A 16,436-nucleotide genomic window follows, 5' to 3' on the forward strand; every position below is an offset into this window, starting at 1 on the left:
CCTCCCTGTCCTGAGCATTCTTGGTGGCTCCCAGCCTGACTGTACCCAAATTCAGCCTCCAGGTCCTGCAGTCAACTTAGAGTAGCCAAAGCTGTTGTTGATGTTTCCTTTCCCACTTCTTTTTTGTGGCAGTTCTTGCCATTTTGTCCAGTTCCATAAATCTTGAGGTGGGAATGCCTCAGAACAACTTGCTGTTTAAATCCAAGGACAGACAGCATTCCATTATCCCTTAGAAAGCCCTCACACTGAATGAAAACCATACTCCCTGGCTACCGATAGGTAGAAACGGTGTTACTCCGAGGCTCCTGGAGCTCTGTACCACGAATGCCACCCCTCTTGCCGAGGAGAACCCAACCTGCCATCCATGGTATACACCTGGTGGCTTGGGTGCCTCCAGGCCAGGCTGGCCCTGACCTACTCAGTGAGCATCTGTGAGGCCCGGCCTTACCAGAGCCAAGTGCAGGATGATGGAGCCATCACCGTTTCTCAAATTATTTTTAAATGGAAACATTTAACTTAATTTTTAAATGACACCTCAAATAAAGTAATACTACAAATTACATCAGAATCATGAAGAAATTTAGGTTTAGAATACCTTATGATCCCAGGCTTAGTTTTGTTTTTTGTTTTTCAATCTCTGTGATAAAATGGGGTTTTGAAAAAAAATCTAATGACCTCTGATTTTTAATGTGACCTCTTTTTCTTTATTTTTCTTTATGGTTAATAAATCCCAAGTGATTCTGTTTATTTCTATAAAATGCTACCAATTTATGAACAATTAGAAAATTAAGAGTTAGAAATATATATATTTAATGAGCTAGTAAAGGTGATTGTTTTCTGAGAATATTTTATATGTTTACTGTAAAATGGAAATTTTTTTGCCAAAGATTTCAAGTTTCAAATATTTGAGTTAATAGCAGAAGAGTTATTATTTGGGGTAAGGATGGCCCCAAAGGATCAGATAATATCAGCTCATTACCTTTGGAAGATAGACAAATCCCCTCTATATAGGACGCCTAAGACAGGCAGTGCAGGCACACAATGTGTGAAGGGTTCCACAAATACTTCCCCTGACAGCCTTTTCCGCTGCACCCAGGCCTAGTCCATATTACAAGTATATTTCTTAGTGGTTACTTCAATAACAAAAGTTTCTCAATCCTAATTAAAATGCAGCACCCCTTCGCACTTACGGAGTGCCGGCATTGTCCTCTTTTTCTTCTGTTGGTGAGCTTGTCCTCTTTCTTCCATTGGTGAGTTTGACAGAAGCACTCGCTGTGCAGTGATTCCTTGAGCCGGACCTTTAGTATCTGTGGCTTTTCTGCTTTCTTGTTGAGCTCCACTTGGGCTGTGCAGGTCTTGGATGGGCCTCCAGTTGAGGGGAAAAAAACAGTATAGCATGGATGATTGATTTATGATTAGGGAGGATTATCTCCGTTTTCTCAATTTAACTTCCTACCTAGGCCTCAGGATACAACTCCAGATGCTGCTGGAATCACCTAAGGAAATGTTTAAAAATATCCATGCCTGGGTTCAACATCAAAGACTCTGATCTAATTAGTCTGGAGTGCACCCACACATGACTGTTGTTTAAAAGCTCTTCACAGGATTCTACTAACACGCCAGTCTGAGGACCACTGATCCAGTCAGAAGTGAGGGTCACCGCTCTTACCAAAACCCAGGGAGAGTGAATGACTCCTTTATGAAACCTGCATGGCAGTAGAGGGCCTTGTTTCCCAATTATGATATAGAGATGGATAGTTAAGTAACTAAATAGTTGGAGTGTCCATTTGACTATATTCTGTTGTTGTTGTTGTTAGTTGGCGTAGAGTTGATTCCCACTTATGGCGACACCACATGTGTAGAGTAGAGCTGTGCTCCACAGGGTTTTCAAGGCCGCGACCTTTCACAAGCAGATCAACAGGGCTCTTCCAAGGTACCTCTGGGTTGGTTTGAATTGCCGACCTTTTGGCTAGTAGTCATACAAGGAACCATTTGCATGACCAACGGACCCCTGACTGTATTCTGTTATTGGGTGCCATCGAGGCAATTTTCACTCACAGTGACCCCATGTGACAGTAGAACTTGCCCACAGGGTTTTCTTGGCTACAGTCTTTATGGAAGCAGATGGCCAGGTCTTTCTCCTGAGGGGCGACTAAGTGGGTTCAAATTGCCAGCCTTTTCGTTAGCAGTTGAGCACTTAACCGTTTGCAGCACCAGAGCCTTTTGATTATATTCTAGAACCTAATAAAAATAAATGTATAGATTTTCAGCTTTTCTGTATCAGAACCTGTTCACATCTCTATTAAAAAAAAAAAAAAAATTTTTTTTTTTTTTTTTTTAAGCTATCCTAAATTCGGTTAGAGTTGACCATATGTGGAATTTAACTTTAAAATCTATCCTATGCTATCTTTTTCTGTGATTGGACATTCCCAGTTCTGAATGTAGACAGTGTTGACATTTTTAATCACAGGACACATTTTTTAAATTAGTTGATGTCAGATAACAGGGCACGCTGCTGGCTGGTTTTGTTTTTGAAGCATTCATCTTAGGAAGGAGGTTTACTCAGTGGTCATAACTGGAAGCCTAGCAGTGTTACCCCGAAAAGCATCTGTAATTTTGACCTTTCTTCCCTGTCTCTCATTTCTGTTTCAGAAACAGGCTACAATTGAAAATAAAATATGAAACAAAAATTCACACTTAATGATTACACACGGTGCATTTCATATCTTTTCCAACAGCTTACCCCAAAAGGCAGTAGAGCAAGAAGTTAGTTTTCTCTTTTGAAAATGACTTATTTTTTCCCCTACTAAGAACAGTGCTGTCAGAATCTGTCAGTGGGTCCATCAGGAAGTATTCAGATGTTCCCCTGCAGCCTCGTGCAGATCATTGACAAACAGGAGTTTCACAAAGCTCTCATAAAATTATGCTGCTTAAAGCCATGGTAGGCTTTATTTAGAGAGTTCCATTCTCCTAGAAATGTTGACTTTTCTCTTACTTTTTGCTATTAGCTAATCCTCCAACACTCTGTGTACCCTTGCTTTGTGGAGTGTACACTGTCAGAGAGCATCAGTAGCTGATGCACTACCATTTGCTTTGTGCCTGTTAAATACTAAAAATAGAGTCAAAATTTATTAAAAAGTTCCTAATGGGACATAGTTACTTTAATGTTTTCCTCTTAACTATGTTAACTATGTTAGCATGTTAAAGAAAAGTATGATTCAATAGATTTATTTTGAAGTTCACTTTTAAAAATTATTCATCATGTTATAAAAGTTGAAATAAAGCATATAACCTCCAGTATTTTTTTATGTTCATTTTGCAACAGTAAAGCAGACAATCTCAGTATGAGAAGGTTTGTTCACATCAGTGGCTGATGCAGGAAACCCTGTGTGCAGTAGACAACTCTGTGTCGGACAACGCAGGAATTGGGAGTACAATAAAATACTTGTCAGAAATAGAATTGAGGGTGTTTATTCGTAACTTTTTTTTTCCCCCCCAATTTCTAAGCATCTTTTTAAAATTACTCACTTGTAGGGAGACGACACATATAATCACTGTTCAAATGCCAAGGAACCCTTCATATCACTCCTGCGTGTTCTCTGCAGAAAAGACAAACATTTAAGTCACATAAACTCCTACATTCCAGAAAACAGTGTTACTCTTTGGAGATAAGTATTAAATATTGAGATAGTTTCAGACCGTTTTTCAGATTAATAAACAGTAGCATACTTCAGAAAAAACAAATGAATATTATGAGTGTATGTATCTCTGTAGATGTATTTACATACAGCACAATACAGACTGTCTTCCTAACTTTCCTTTTTGGAAACTGTCTACTTCCTCTTCTCCAACCCAACCCCCTTTATTCAAACAGACCAAAGAAGAAAGAGAGATTTCTGAAAAAGTTATATTTTTGCAGCAAGGAAGCTCTCCATTCCTTGAGCCTCAGGTAAAAAACAAACATGAAAGAGCGTCCCAAGAGGGATTGCTCTCCAGGCTTAATGTCCTTAAAATGTCTTTAGTTCTTACTTTCCTTCTTAAATTTACCTTCTTTGAAAAAGTGAAGTAAGTATGTAATGTTTGCTTAGACTCTGGGGAGGTTTTCTGAATTTTCTTAATATTTTAGTTATCAGTTTTCCCTCATTTCTTTATGGTTGCTACTCCGAGCTGGTTATATCTGCATGTCTGTCATGGAAGCATTATGATTCTACTTTCTAATAATAATCTTACTGAAACTTTTTACTCTGTTTTACCCAGAGAGTGATGCTAATGTAGATGATCCTGATTGGTTCTGAAGGTTCTCAATTTTCATTGGTTTTTTACTAGCTAAGTGTGATAAAGAAAATTCAGGAAGGAGACTCTGCTGGCACTGTGGTCACTTCTCGTCAGATAATTTTCCAGAAAACTGTCCCATCGACACTAGAGGTTATTTTTCAATTTATTTCATTTAATCAAGCACCAACACATAGATAAATCTGTAACCCTTTTCCCTAAGGTACACATATTTCTAGATTCAAGTTTTGTTGTTGTTAGCTGCCATCGAGTTGGTTCTGACTCATAGCGACCCCATGCACAACAGAACAAAGCACTGCCTGGTCCTGTGCCATCCTTATAATCATTGTTATGCTTGAGCTCATTGTTGCAGCCACTGTGTCAATCCACCTCATTGAGGTTTTTCCTCTTTTCCACTGACTCTGTACTCTGCCAAGCATGATGTCCTTCTCCAAGGACTGATCCCTCCTGACAACATGTCCAAAGTATATAAGATGCAGTCTCACCATCCTTGCCCCTAAGGAGCATTCTGGCCGCACTTCTTCCAAGACAGATTCAAGTTTTAGGCTGTGAAAAATAAGAACATAGTAACATCATAGTTTAAAATGTAAACCAAGGCACCTACCTGCTTCTGGTTTGATTTGTTGGTCCTTTATAACCTGTTAGGAAACCCTGGTGGCGTAGTGGTTAAGAGCTACGGCTGCTATCCAAAGGTCAGCAGTTGGAATCCACCAGGCACTCCTTGGAAACGCTATGGCGCTTTGTCCTATAACATCACTATGAGTAGCAATCAACTCGATGACAATGGGAATGGGTTTATAACCTGTTAAGCTATTCACCTGACTGGTTGCATGCTGTTAGGCCTCCAAAATACAAAGATTTCTTAACTTTAATTTCTTCTGCCTTATTGAACCTAACATTAAAGAAAGTGGCAGAAAGACTACCAACATGATGAACTACAGGTGTAGATAACGTTAGAACACTGTCCAAATCACCGCGGCCTACTTATAAAAGGCTTCAGCAGTGCCCATTGGTGGGAAATATTTCATTACAGTGCCTAGAACACAGACACAGTATTTATTGGATAATAATATTGTCATGGATTCCCTCCCCTGTATAAGGAAGTATAATTTCCTTACATGGAAAATGGTTTTTACAGAAATTTGTGGGATGCTGGCAAGTTCTTTGTGAAAACCAAAGACAAGTAGTACTATGTTTAAAATGGAAAACTATCCGTTTGTATCCACCCAAGCAAAGCTAATAACTTGTACAACAACTTCAAAATGCTATTTAATGTCAAAATATAAAACAATCACTTACCCTAGGATGAAATACATTGCTTACAGAATTTACCATCAGAGTCTGTTCAGATTTTAAGAAATCTGACATAACAGCTCTACACACAGAATGTAGTCTGAGTTGAAGGTTATAGTTTCTAAATTTCAGGTAAGAGATACAGCCATGATTCATAAATGATAAGACCAGCCCTGGACACTTACATCACAGACCTGAATGTAGCTGTTGCCCTGGTTTTCTTAAAAGGATTCTTGTTTGAGGAGTGAGATGTCATCAGAATTTCTAATTTAGCTTTTATATTTCAAATATAGGGCACAGAGGATTGGGTTATTGTAGACAGAATACCCACTGAGGTAGTTGATGGTGATTCGAAACAGATTGTGACTTACAAGGTGGTGACTGTGAGCAGTAAGACCAGTGACATCCCAGCTGACATATTAAAATCTAGCACCTTGGAAATGGACAGCTTTGAGGACTTGGCAAGAGAAATGCAATTGACAGAAGAAAGCAAGCAGAAAATATACACATTAGGAAAATCCTATGACACTGTATCTGGAAAAATCGTTACCATGACTGGGAAAGCTAAAGAGGGGGAGAAAGGAGTGTCCATCTCCACTCTGGATGCTCTTCAGAAGGTAGAGAGAGAGCTGTCTGAGTCAGTGAAGATCGTTCCCGCCATGGCAGAGGATGAGGTCCTGGACACCATCTTGGATGAGAAAGCCAAGAGGGAGCCTGAGGTCCAAACAACCAGGAGGAAATTGTCAGAGTCCCTGATGCCTATAAAGGAAGCCAGGTCACAGCTGCAGAGTCCCGAAGAAGAAGAGCTCAAGAAAGCTCAAAGGCTGGGAAAGGACGTGGGACTCTACAGTGGCCTGGAAAGCATGCGGTTCAGCAAAACAGAGAAGGTCCCTGAGAGCGAGGCCTTGAAAGTGGGACCTTTTGGTCCCAGAAAGAAGAGCCTGTCTGAATGGCGATATTCCCAGGAGCCTGCCGTTACCGTTGCTACTGCCCATTACGTTACCGAGTCGACCTCCTCCCAAGTGGTGGTAACGAATGGCTTCTATTTGGGCCACAGTTTCAAATTCAAGCATGACTCTTTTTGAGGCAGTACCCTTCTACCCTGAACCTTTCTGTTTCTCTTGCTGCTTGGCTTTATGTTGAGAGCAGCCAACCCAGCTTTTTATTTTTCCTGGTTGAATCAATACTGCAGTCCACCATAAGCATTAAAATACTTTGTTTTATTTCCAGCACCCTGTTCCCGAGATGTAATAGTGCTGCTGTGGCTTGCAATGAAGGGAAATGATCTGCTTGTACCAGCACCACTCCAACCCCAGTAACTCTGCTTTTCCTAAAAAGAGCTCGTGGTCACCTCAATTTGCTATTTTATTTCCCGTTCTTTTCTGTTTCCAAACTCTGTATCTTAGATTCCTTCATTCCGCCGCCCTTTTTCCTCTGCCTACGGTTTTGTCTAACAATCTGTGAATGTCTGTGTCTGTCTCTCGTACTTGACTCTGCATTTCTTGGTTCACTCAGACTAAACAGTCTTCTGGTGAAAAACTCATGGACAGCTCTGAGATCCTCAGCTTACTAGAGTCTGCAAGGAAGCCGACGGAATTCATAGGAGGGGTTACTTCTACTTCTCAAAAATGGGTTCAGGTGGCCATTTGATTCCATCCTTTGTGTTTCTGACTTCATTTGCATTGCTTTATGCTTTTTAAGGGTGTGTGTCTGTGTGTTTTGCATCCAGCTAGCTTTGCCTTCAGTACTTCGAAAGCGTCACCAGTTATTTTCCTTTGTGCCTGCTTGGGGTGTCTGTCATATGCATTTAATTCCGTTTCAAGAATGTATTTCAGATATTCAAAACACAATCATGTTAAAACTTTTAATGGCATTTCACTTTAAAAGCATTTTATCTCACCTGGTCTACGAAAGCAACCAAGACCAATGCAAATATGTTATAATGCTTTTGTTTTTTGTTTTTTAATTGTGTTTTGTACTACTACATTTACTTTCTTTTGTGAATATCCTCGAGTAGCAGCATGGATTCAAGCGTGTGTGCCAGCAGCAGCAGGCAGGCGTCAAAGTTGCTTGTGGGGGGCATGAAAGATAATTTATATTTTCTCTGTGTGTTTCTGGCTATACACACTTGACCCTGGCTTTAGTCTTACGGGCAAATGGCTTCTTTTGTTTTGTTTTGTTTTAATCTTTGCTCTGTTGAGAGTCACACTGCCATCACCTTCTTTTTCCATGCAGAAAATGGAAACCAAGATGGGCTCCAGTGAAATAGAGACAGAAGCAGCCCAGCACCACCAGCCACTCAGCACTGAGAAGGTTGTGCAGGAGACTGTGTTGGTGGAAGAAAGACACGTGATGAGCGTGCACGCGAGTGGGGATGCGTCTTACGCAGCTGGAGATGACGTGGATCTTGCCGTACAGGCAGCAGCTGAGGCTTCCAGCGTTAAGGAGAAGGAGGGCTGTGCTCTGACAGAGAGGGCCAAAGAGGAGGAGAGGGAGCTGGCTGTTAGAGCCCTCCCTGAGCAGGAGGAAATAGCCACTGCTTCCCAGGAACAACAGGAGGAGCAGAGTGTAGCGGTCCACATTTCTGAGACTTTGGAACAAAAGCCACATTTTGAGGTAACTAGTAGTTAATATTACTTTTAACACTAAAGTAAAACTGATGTATCATTCCCTTATATTGAATATAAGGTAGAGCTAAGTTTAATTTTCTCTTTTTCAAGTACAGCTTGTTTCTCCACTTACTTTCTTCTTGCATGGCAAGCACGGGTCTCCATAGTGGCTTCCATCTCTTGGGCCACATGCAAACGTATCTGTCGATTATTACTAATGTGAAGTCCCAGGAAATGATGTCTGCTCTCATTATAATTATATAAATGGCAGTGAGTGAACCTGGGGAGTGCACAGTCAGCGAAAATATTTGAAAATTTGATAAATTTATCTCTCATCAGTATACTTGCCCAGAAGAGCCAAGAATGATGCTTGCCCTGGTGCCGAACACCAGGATCGTGATTATTCTTAGTCCTCTTTTATTGAGAGTCCTAACTATTTTGAGAGCTAATGTCTTACTGTTCCTGCTTTCTAAGAAGTTACTACATAAGAGACATGGTTTTTAATCTGTCAAATTTAGTTCATGAGATAGAGGAAGAGGAGCTTAAAAATAATTTTTTTTTTTAAATTTCCTTCTAAGTGCCTTCCTTTACCTGGAAAATTCCTTATAAAAAGTTGTATAAAATTCTGGGAGCCCATTTGACATATATCTGTGTGTGCCTCGTTCCTCAGCTTAGCCCCCAAGTAAAGTGTGAACACTTGTGTCATACTAACCAATGGTTATACTCACCAAGAGGTGGGAAAAAACCAACACGTATATTTGCACAAACTGTAAAAGCTGCTCTGCTTGCTTCCATTGGCACAGTCATCAACTGTGAAGACAGAAACCATCAGTTTTGGCAGTGTTTCACCAGAAGGTGTAAAGTTAGAAATTTCTACCAAGGAAGTGCCGGTAGTTCATACAGAAACAAAAACCATAACATATGAATCATCACAGGTAAGATGGTTTGTAATTTTTAAAGCTTAGTTTGTTTATATGGTATTAAGTATAATATATATGTACGTATATGGTTTAAGTATAACTATAGGGTCACTATGAGTTGGAATTGACTTGATGGCAGTGGGTTTGGGTTTTTTTTTGTTTTTTGTTTTTTATGGTATTTAATTCATGAGACTTAGAGAACCCAATAGCCAGACTCTTATCAAGAACGATGCAATAATTTTAACTTTATTATCGATCGTGGAGCAGCAGGTGACTTCAGCAGGTCTTTGTGTATCTCAAAATATAGAAAAAAGCTACAAAATCTATTTACCTAAACATAGATAAGGAAAACTACTAACACAACCGTCCATTGCCCACAGTTCTGAAGTCCTGGTTTTATGACAGTTTATTGTGGCTGTTAACCACCACTTAGTTGAACAACAGCCCCAAGATACTGATTGAAAAGCACAATGATTGTGGAGATAATTAACTGTAATGCCTTGAATTATAGGGCGGTGGTAGTTCAGTGGTAGAATTCTCACCTTTCAGCTGGAGACCCCAGTTCGATTTCCAGGCTTGCATGTTGCTATGACGGCCCTGGGTTTTTTTTCATGTTGCTGTGATGCTGAACAGGTTTCAGTGGAGCTTCCAGACTAAGATGGACTAGGAGGAAAGGCCTGGTGATCTATGTCAAAAAATCAGCCAGTGAAAAGCAAAGAATCACAATGGTCTGATCTGCACTCCCTCATAGGGATGGACCAGGCAGCATTTTGTTCTGTTGTGCGTGGGATCACCATGAGCTGGGGACGACTGGACAACAGCTAACAACAGTGCCTTAAGTTAACAGTGGTGAGCTTCTGCAAAGATAATGCAGTGATCTGAGTGTGGTGTCTCTCCCTTTGATGGTATAGGTGGATACGGGTGCTGATTTGGAGCCAGGCGTGCTGATGAGTGCACAGACGATCACCTCGGAAACCACCAGTACCACAACCACCACCCACATCACCAAAGTAAGTGAATGGGAACCCATATGAGCATCCCTTCAAAGTTGGAGAAAAGTGCTCATTCAGAACTTCTGACAGGTTGGGCTGCACAAGCAAGCAGGCCCTTCACTGTCAGGGTGCCAGGATTGGTCAGGGGGAACGTTGACAGCTGCTGTATTGGCAATGCACTTGCCCTCATGTGCTGGTTTCTCTTTAGGAATAGGCATTCTGATACCCTTTGCTTAACATTTCTTCCAGTGTTTGGAGTATGGTAGGTGTTCCACAAATGCAGGTCACCCAAACAAAAAAGATGCCACCAGATCGTAACTTCTGAAATTAACAAATTATAATTACATCCATAGAATTCTGTTTCAGTTCTGAAGTAACACTGAGTGATGTTAACTTAAAACTCATTTGTGTTTTTTGCTGTGTCCCCCATTGAACAATGACTGTTGCTCCAAGTGAGTAAATTCATAAAGCTTGTCTTCGTTCCTTTCAGACTGTGAAGGGAGGCATTTCAGAGACGAGAATTGAGAAACGAATAGTCATCACAGGGGATGCAGACATTGACCATGACCAGGTATTATGTTTGAGATGGTAAATACCCTGCGGAGAAATAAAAACTAGCTAGGCCTACTGTTCTCAATACTATCCTCCCAGTCCAGCATGTATTCTAAAAACCTGAGTAACTTTCCAATATATGAACGTGTGATTCCTGGTGTAATCATTGTACCTTGTTTGTAGATGGGGATATAGATCTGGCCCATAAGTTTCCACCTTGCTCTCATCATGCATGTTCCACCTCCTTTTTGTTTTTGCCCTTCTTTGGTTTCCTGGGGATAGGCGCTGGCTCAGGCAATTAAAGAGGCCAAAGAGCAGCACCCTGACATGTCAGTGACCAAAGTAGTGGTCCATAAAGAGACCGAGATCACACCTGAAGATGGAGAGGATTGACCACAGGTAAGAGGCAGTGCTGATTTCTAGGCTTGGCCTACCTGGCATGTGGCATGGAGCACCCTCTCCTCCTTCACCTGACTCCTCCCTTTCCCTTTTCTCTCACTGGCATTTGTAGGGCTGGTTACCAAGAGAAGGGAGAATTGGTTTGCAGGTGCTGGTTCCGGATTCAGAGGTTCCATACCCATGGACATTTTGCATGTCCTGCCAGTTAGAGAATAAAGAAAAGACTCTGCACTCTTTCATTATCCAAACCTGCAATGTCAGATTTGATTCTCGCTCTGCTGTGGCCTCATCAGAACTAAGGCAGCTTTGTCTGAGAGGTGCAGTGTATTCCAACTACTAGGGAAATAAATAAAACAAGCCCCTTTCTCCTTCTGATGGCAGCATTATCCCATTGTCAGCTTTATCTGCAACTTTGGTGATAGCTCGTTTATGCTTTGATCGTTTTCTTTCTTTTTCATTTGAAACCTGAGCAGTCCTTTCTTTGGGGATGTCTTGCTTCCTGTATGCCTTGGGATGATTTTCGTCTAGTGTAGCATTGTGCCTGAGGAGGAGGCAAAAATGTAGTTGCGTGGCCCTGCGTTCCTCCAGAAAGCGCATGCTTTCCCGGCTTCTGCATGGCTGGCCCCATGAGCAGGCCATGCCCTCAATGTGTGTGCAAACCTGCCATGCGTACTAACCCTCCCGCCAAAGCTCGTGGGGCCGCGAGCATCCCTAGCAGGCCTGGAGTGCTGAATGCAAAAGCTGAGCTACTTTACCTGCATACTTGGGTATGTGATCAAAGACTCTTAATTATTTTACATGTATAAATGAAATAAAAAGTTCTCTAACATTGGCTTAAGAAGCATAGATTGATGAGTGGCGTCTCTTAAAAATGAAATAGAAAAATCACTTGTTATATTCAAATTACTGAACTACTTTGGAAGATGGAAAGCAAAAAAAAAAAAAATGGTTTTCTTGAGTGAGCTTCAGCCACTCGGGTGGTGGTAGAGTAATTATTTAAGAGAAAGCCTATCATCAGCAGTGACTTGAGCTGGAATGTTACAGCATCTGGTCCAAAGGAGCATTTAATAGCCTGCAAGATATTTTTTTGTGGCCTTGACCTGAGAAGAACTTTTGGGTGTTTGCAAATGAGTAACTTATCAAATCTCTTTTCTACAGGAATAACTTAGCTTACACATGAGCCCCATCATGCCAACCAGTAGGAAAACCAGAGCCTATGTGGAGTTCCCTCTTCTAACCCAACTGACTTGTATTGGTGGAAAATTTCAATCCAGAAGAATTGACCTTGACCATTAATAAAGACACTGGCAGAGAGATCTTCCCATAATAAAGCAGTCCGAATCAGCATCACTAAACTGATATTGCATGAAGCAAGAATACAATTACAAAGGAGCAGCATTTTTAATTTTCACAAAATGTCTAAGTTTTCAGCCGTACCTGCACGCTCATAACCAACAATATAAACAGTGATCTCATGTAACACATAAACAATCCATGCCTTTCCTAGTTGATGATTAAAGTATAAACAAAACTGCAATTTCCTAGGTGACAGATCTTTTGTTTACAGATAAAAGAAAATTATCCTAAAATGCTAGAAGCTGTATAGGTCTGGCGTGGCATGTTTATCACAGAATAGATGTGCCAGTAACCAAGTTTATTCAGTAAACAACTTGAATCTTGTACTTGTTTCACCTGGTTTTCTTACTCTCACCCATAAACAGTAACAACTCTCTGATCGTACGAAAATATTTAATGCTTACAATCTTGCTTTGTGGATCTAATTTCATTCATTAGAAGGTAGTACTGATTTCAGCATATTAATGTCATTTCTTCCTCGTCTCCTGCTTTGGTCTGCATTCAATCCAGAAAGTTTCCAGACTCCCTTAACAAGCCCTTAATGTGTAAATTGTCATTATTTGGGGAAGAAAACCTGTATTTTTGTTAGTTTATGATAATTATGACATTTTTCTCCAGAAAAACCTGTTATGCTTTTGTTGCTTTGTTTTCTTTCTTCATTTCTCTTTCCTTGTATTTTTTAAATTAATTTTTCTTCTTTTACTTGAAAAACAGTGTTTTGTTTCCAAATCTGGTCCATATTTACAATCTAGTTCAGATCCAAGCCTTAAATTGTACAGAATTTCCACTGTAATTAAACTATTTAGTGTTTAGTTATAAATATCCTTCAGAAAGATATATTGTCCATTACACTCTCAAGTGCATCACAGCCCATGGTGAATGTATGTGTCTGCATAGCAAAATAAAAGCGGTAAATGCATTTAAAACCCTAATTTCCTCTGTTTAATAATTTCAGTGTCGAACACGTTCAGGCCGGAGGTGACATCTGCATGATGTGACGAGCCTCATCCATCTGCATTGTAGGGATGTCCTGTGTTTTTCCAGACTGCTCTGCAGTACCCGGGCCCTTCAAAATACTGGAGATGGGGGAGAAATGCCGCTTGTCCTTTCCTCACAGCAAAGCCTGTGGGCCTTTGGTAGTGTGTATACATATATATGCTCATATGACAAAATACATACATAACTCCGCATACGCATAGATATCCACCACCCATCTAACAGTTCGTCATACTGTGGCGGCTTGCATGCTGCTATCATGCTGGAAGCTCTGCCACCGGTAGTGCAAATACCAGCAGCACCACCCACGGTGAATGAGTTTCAGCAGAGCTTCCAGGGAGAAAGGCCTGGCAATCTTCCAAAAACTAGCAAATGAAAACTCTATGAGTCACAACAGAAGCATATCCAGTACAGTGCTAGTGTTGGAAGTCACATAAAATACACATAATGGACTCGAGCACACCAACAATCATGAAGATAGCACAGGACCAGGTAATGTTTGGGTCGACTTGACAGCAACTAACAACAATACATTATATATATACATATAAAGGCAGTCCCCGGGTTACAGATGTCCAACTTGCAGACAACTGGTACTTGCCTTATAATGTTACATAAATTTACCCTCACTTTGAAACAACTGAACCAACACCTACTCTCAGCAAATTCTTTATCACAGTCACTTTCACGTATGCGTGCGTCTTTTAAATCGTTGAAAAGGCTTCGAGCCTTTTCTTATAGTAAAGACGAGCCATATGCATCTGTTCCAACCTACCTACAAATTCAACTTAAAAGACACAGTAAGGAGCAGATCTTGTTCGTAACCTGGGGACTGCCTGTATGTGTGTTAGTGTTTGTGTGTAGGTATAGAGGTGTAACTGGGGCGTGGCAAGTATTGCACTGGCCCTGGGCACGTGGCACCACTGAGCAATTTCTGTTAATTGGTACAGCCAGTGGTGTGTCTACAGAAAATGCTACCTATGGCAAGCACTGAAATTGAATGTCCAAACATCTGATGCCCATCTTTTAGGTAACTTCACCATAATATCAGCTCAAAAATACAAGTCAGGCTCATTAATCTTTTACTTAACACATTGCTGTGCTTGAGGAAGGACATTGGCCTGTACTGGGTTAATGGAAACTGCTCAGTGTGTTTGTATGTAGTTACGTATATTTGCCTACAAAGGCTTTAAAAAGCATAGTTACCAGAATCTTGTGTTCCAAAGTTTTAGGTTTTTGTAAGAAAAAGGGCTCTGCTCTAAAACCCAGTGTTTCTAGGTGCTATTATTAATCTACCAAAGAGACCCCCTGTGGGCAAATCACTCTAGTTCATTAAAGGCAAATAGCACACACCCTGCGATGGCCCCTGCAGCATGTTTTGGCAGCTTGTCCATACCACACTCCCTTCCCGCCAGAGACTCAGACTTTTTGTCACCCCTTCTGGTCTAGCCCCTGTGCTTGTTGGCATTTCCTACCATGCCATGCTTTACCTAACTACCTGATAAAAAAAATTCTGTCAGAAAGACAGATACACTTTCAGAATATTGTTAGATTCAACCACATATCTTGGTCTTATTGAGGAAGTCAGATCTCTATCCCCTACCTCTGAGGAAGTTACTGGCTTCTCCTTGTCTGTGATACATATTCATTTTAGAAACTGAAGCATCATTTTCATTGTGTTTGTGGCCAATCAAAAATGCTTGCAGAAAAGTTAACACTTTATTATGCAAGAATGGTCAGTGGTCTCCCAAAGACTGCTTGCAGCAGGTCAGTTTAGTTTGTGTCCTTCAGGTTGTATCCGTGGGAACTATTTTAAACCAAACATTGGTGCTTTTATGTTTCTTCTCAGCAAAAAGTACACATTCATTATTATAAAAATTTACATTATCAAGGAATTTGCATTTTCAGCTTTCTTTTCCTGTCTGTTAATGCTCCTCAGAATTCTTCCCACCTCCATCCACTGCTCAATTCCAAAGCCATTCCCACATATTTAAGTGTTTGTTACAGCAGCACCCCACTTCTGGTACCAAAAATTGGTCATTTTTCTGTTGCTGTGTAACAAACTACTGTAAATTTAGTGCCTTAAGACAGCAGACATGTATTCTCTCACAGTCTCTGGGGGCCAAAAGTCCAGGCATGGTTTTGCTGGATCTTCTGGTGTCGGCCAGCGCTGGGTTCTCATCTGGGGGCTCAACTAGGGAAGGATACGCTTTCAAGCTGACTCAGGTTGTTGGCAGAATTCATTCCTTTTCATTGTAGGACTCATGGCAGCTTGCTTCTTGAAGCCAGGAACAGAGGGACTCTAGCAACTGTCTGCTAGCAAGTTGGTATCTTATATAACAATCAAGGGGGTGGCCTGCCATCACCTTTGCCATATTCTACTGGTCAGAAGCAAGTCACAAATAAAAATAAAAAACAGACATCAATAAATTTAAAACTTAGATTTTAAATTTTAAGTGTTGGACATTAGTCACTAACACTGCCTGATAGTTTTAAAGCTGGACTTAACTAAAAAACAGTTGCCATGGGGTCAGTTCCAACTCATAGCGACCCCGTGTGAATCAGATGTGCTCCACAGGGTTCTCAGTGACTGACTTTTCAGAAGTAGATTGCCAGGCCTTTCATTTAAGATGCTTCTGGTGGACTCGAACTGCCAACCTTTCAGTTAGCAACTGAGTGCATTAACCGTTTGCATCTGACTTCAGGAGCCATAGTGGTGCAGTGGTTAAGCACTTAGCTGCTAACTGAAAGGTCAGCAGTTCTAACCTACCAGCCACTGCACAGGAGAAAGATGTGGCAGTCTGCTTCTATAAAGATTACAGCCTTGGAAACCCTATGGGGGCAGCCCTACTCTGTCCTATAGGGTCACTATGAGTTGGAATGGACTCAATGGCAAGTTTTTTTGTTTGTTTGTTTTTAACACCTTACTGTTTAACTCTTAGGTAATCTCAGATTGTTTTCTTTAGCTATTACTACTGATTCATAGAAATGTAGCATTATATTAGGTGTGAAGTACACCCCAGATA

At 40.9% G+C, this 16,436-nt stretch overlaps 1 protein-coding gene across 6 annotated transcripts in view; it reads left to right on the forward strand.

Annotated features, from left to right (window-relative positions):
• EPB41L3 (erythrocyte membrane protein band 4.1 like 3) overlaps positions 1 to 13,340 on the forward strand; it is a 200,321-nt gene extending 186,981 nt beyond the window's left edge. For 4 of the 6 annotated variants that reach the window (XM_023543950.2, XM_023543951.2, XM_023543952.2 and 1 more), the window contains 6 exons: positions 7,822 to 8,202; positions 8,999 to 9,130; positions 10,027 to 10,125; positions 10,598 to 10,678; positions 10,942 to 11,058; positions 12,217 to 13,340. In XM_023543950.2, the coding sequence (XP_023399718.1) occupies positions 7,822 to 8,202; positions 8,999 to 9,130; positions 10,027 to 10,125; positions 10,598 to 10,678; positions 10,942 to 11,052 (804 nt within the window). In that variant the 3' untranslated portion in view covers positions 11,053 to 11,058; positions 12,217 to 13,340. Of the gene's footprint in view, positions 1 to 7,101; positions 7,225 to 7,821; positions 8,203 to 8,998; positions 9,131 to 10,026; positions 10,126 to 10,597; positions 10,679 to 10,941; positions 11,059 to 12,216 lie in introns of all 6 variants that reach the window. The other 2 variants (XM_064294669.1, XM_023543953.2) reach the window with 2 other exon arrangements.
• The last annotated feature ends 3,096 nt before the right edge of the window (positions 13,341 to 16,436 follow it).

This window comes from Loxodonta africana, chromosome 11, assembly GCF_030014295.1.
Source record: "Loxodonta africana isolate mLoxAfr1 chromosome 11, mLoxAfr1.hap2, whole genome shotgun sequence".
In the NCBI taxonomy this organism is placed as follows: Eukaryota; Metazoa; Chordata; class Mammalia; order Proboscidea; family Elephantidae; genus Loxodonta; species Loxodonta africana.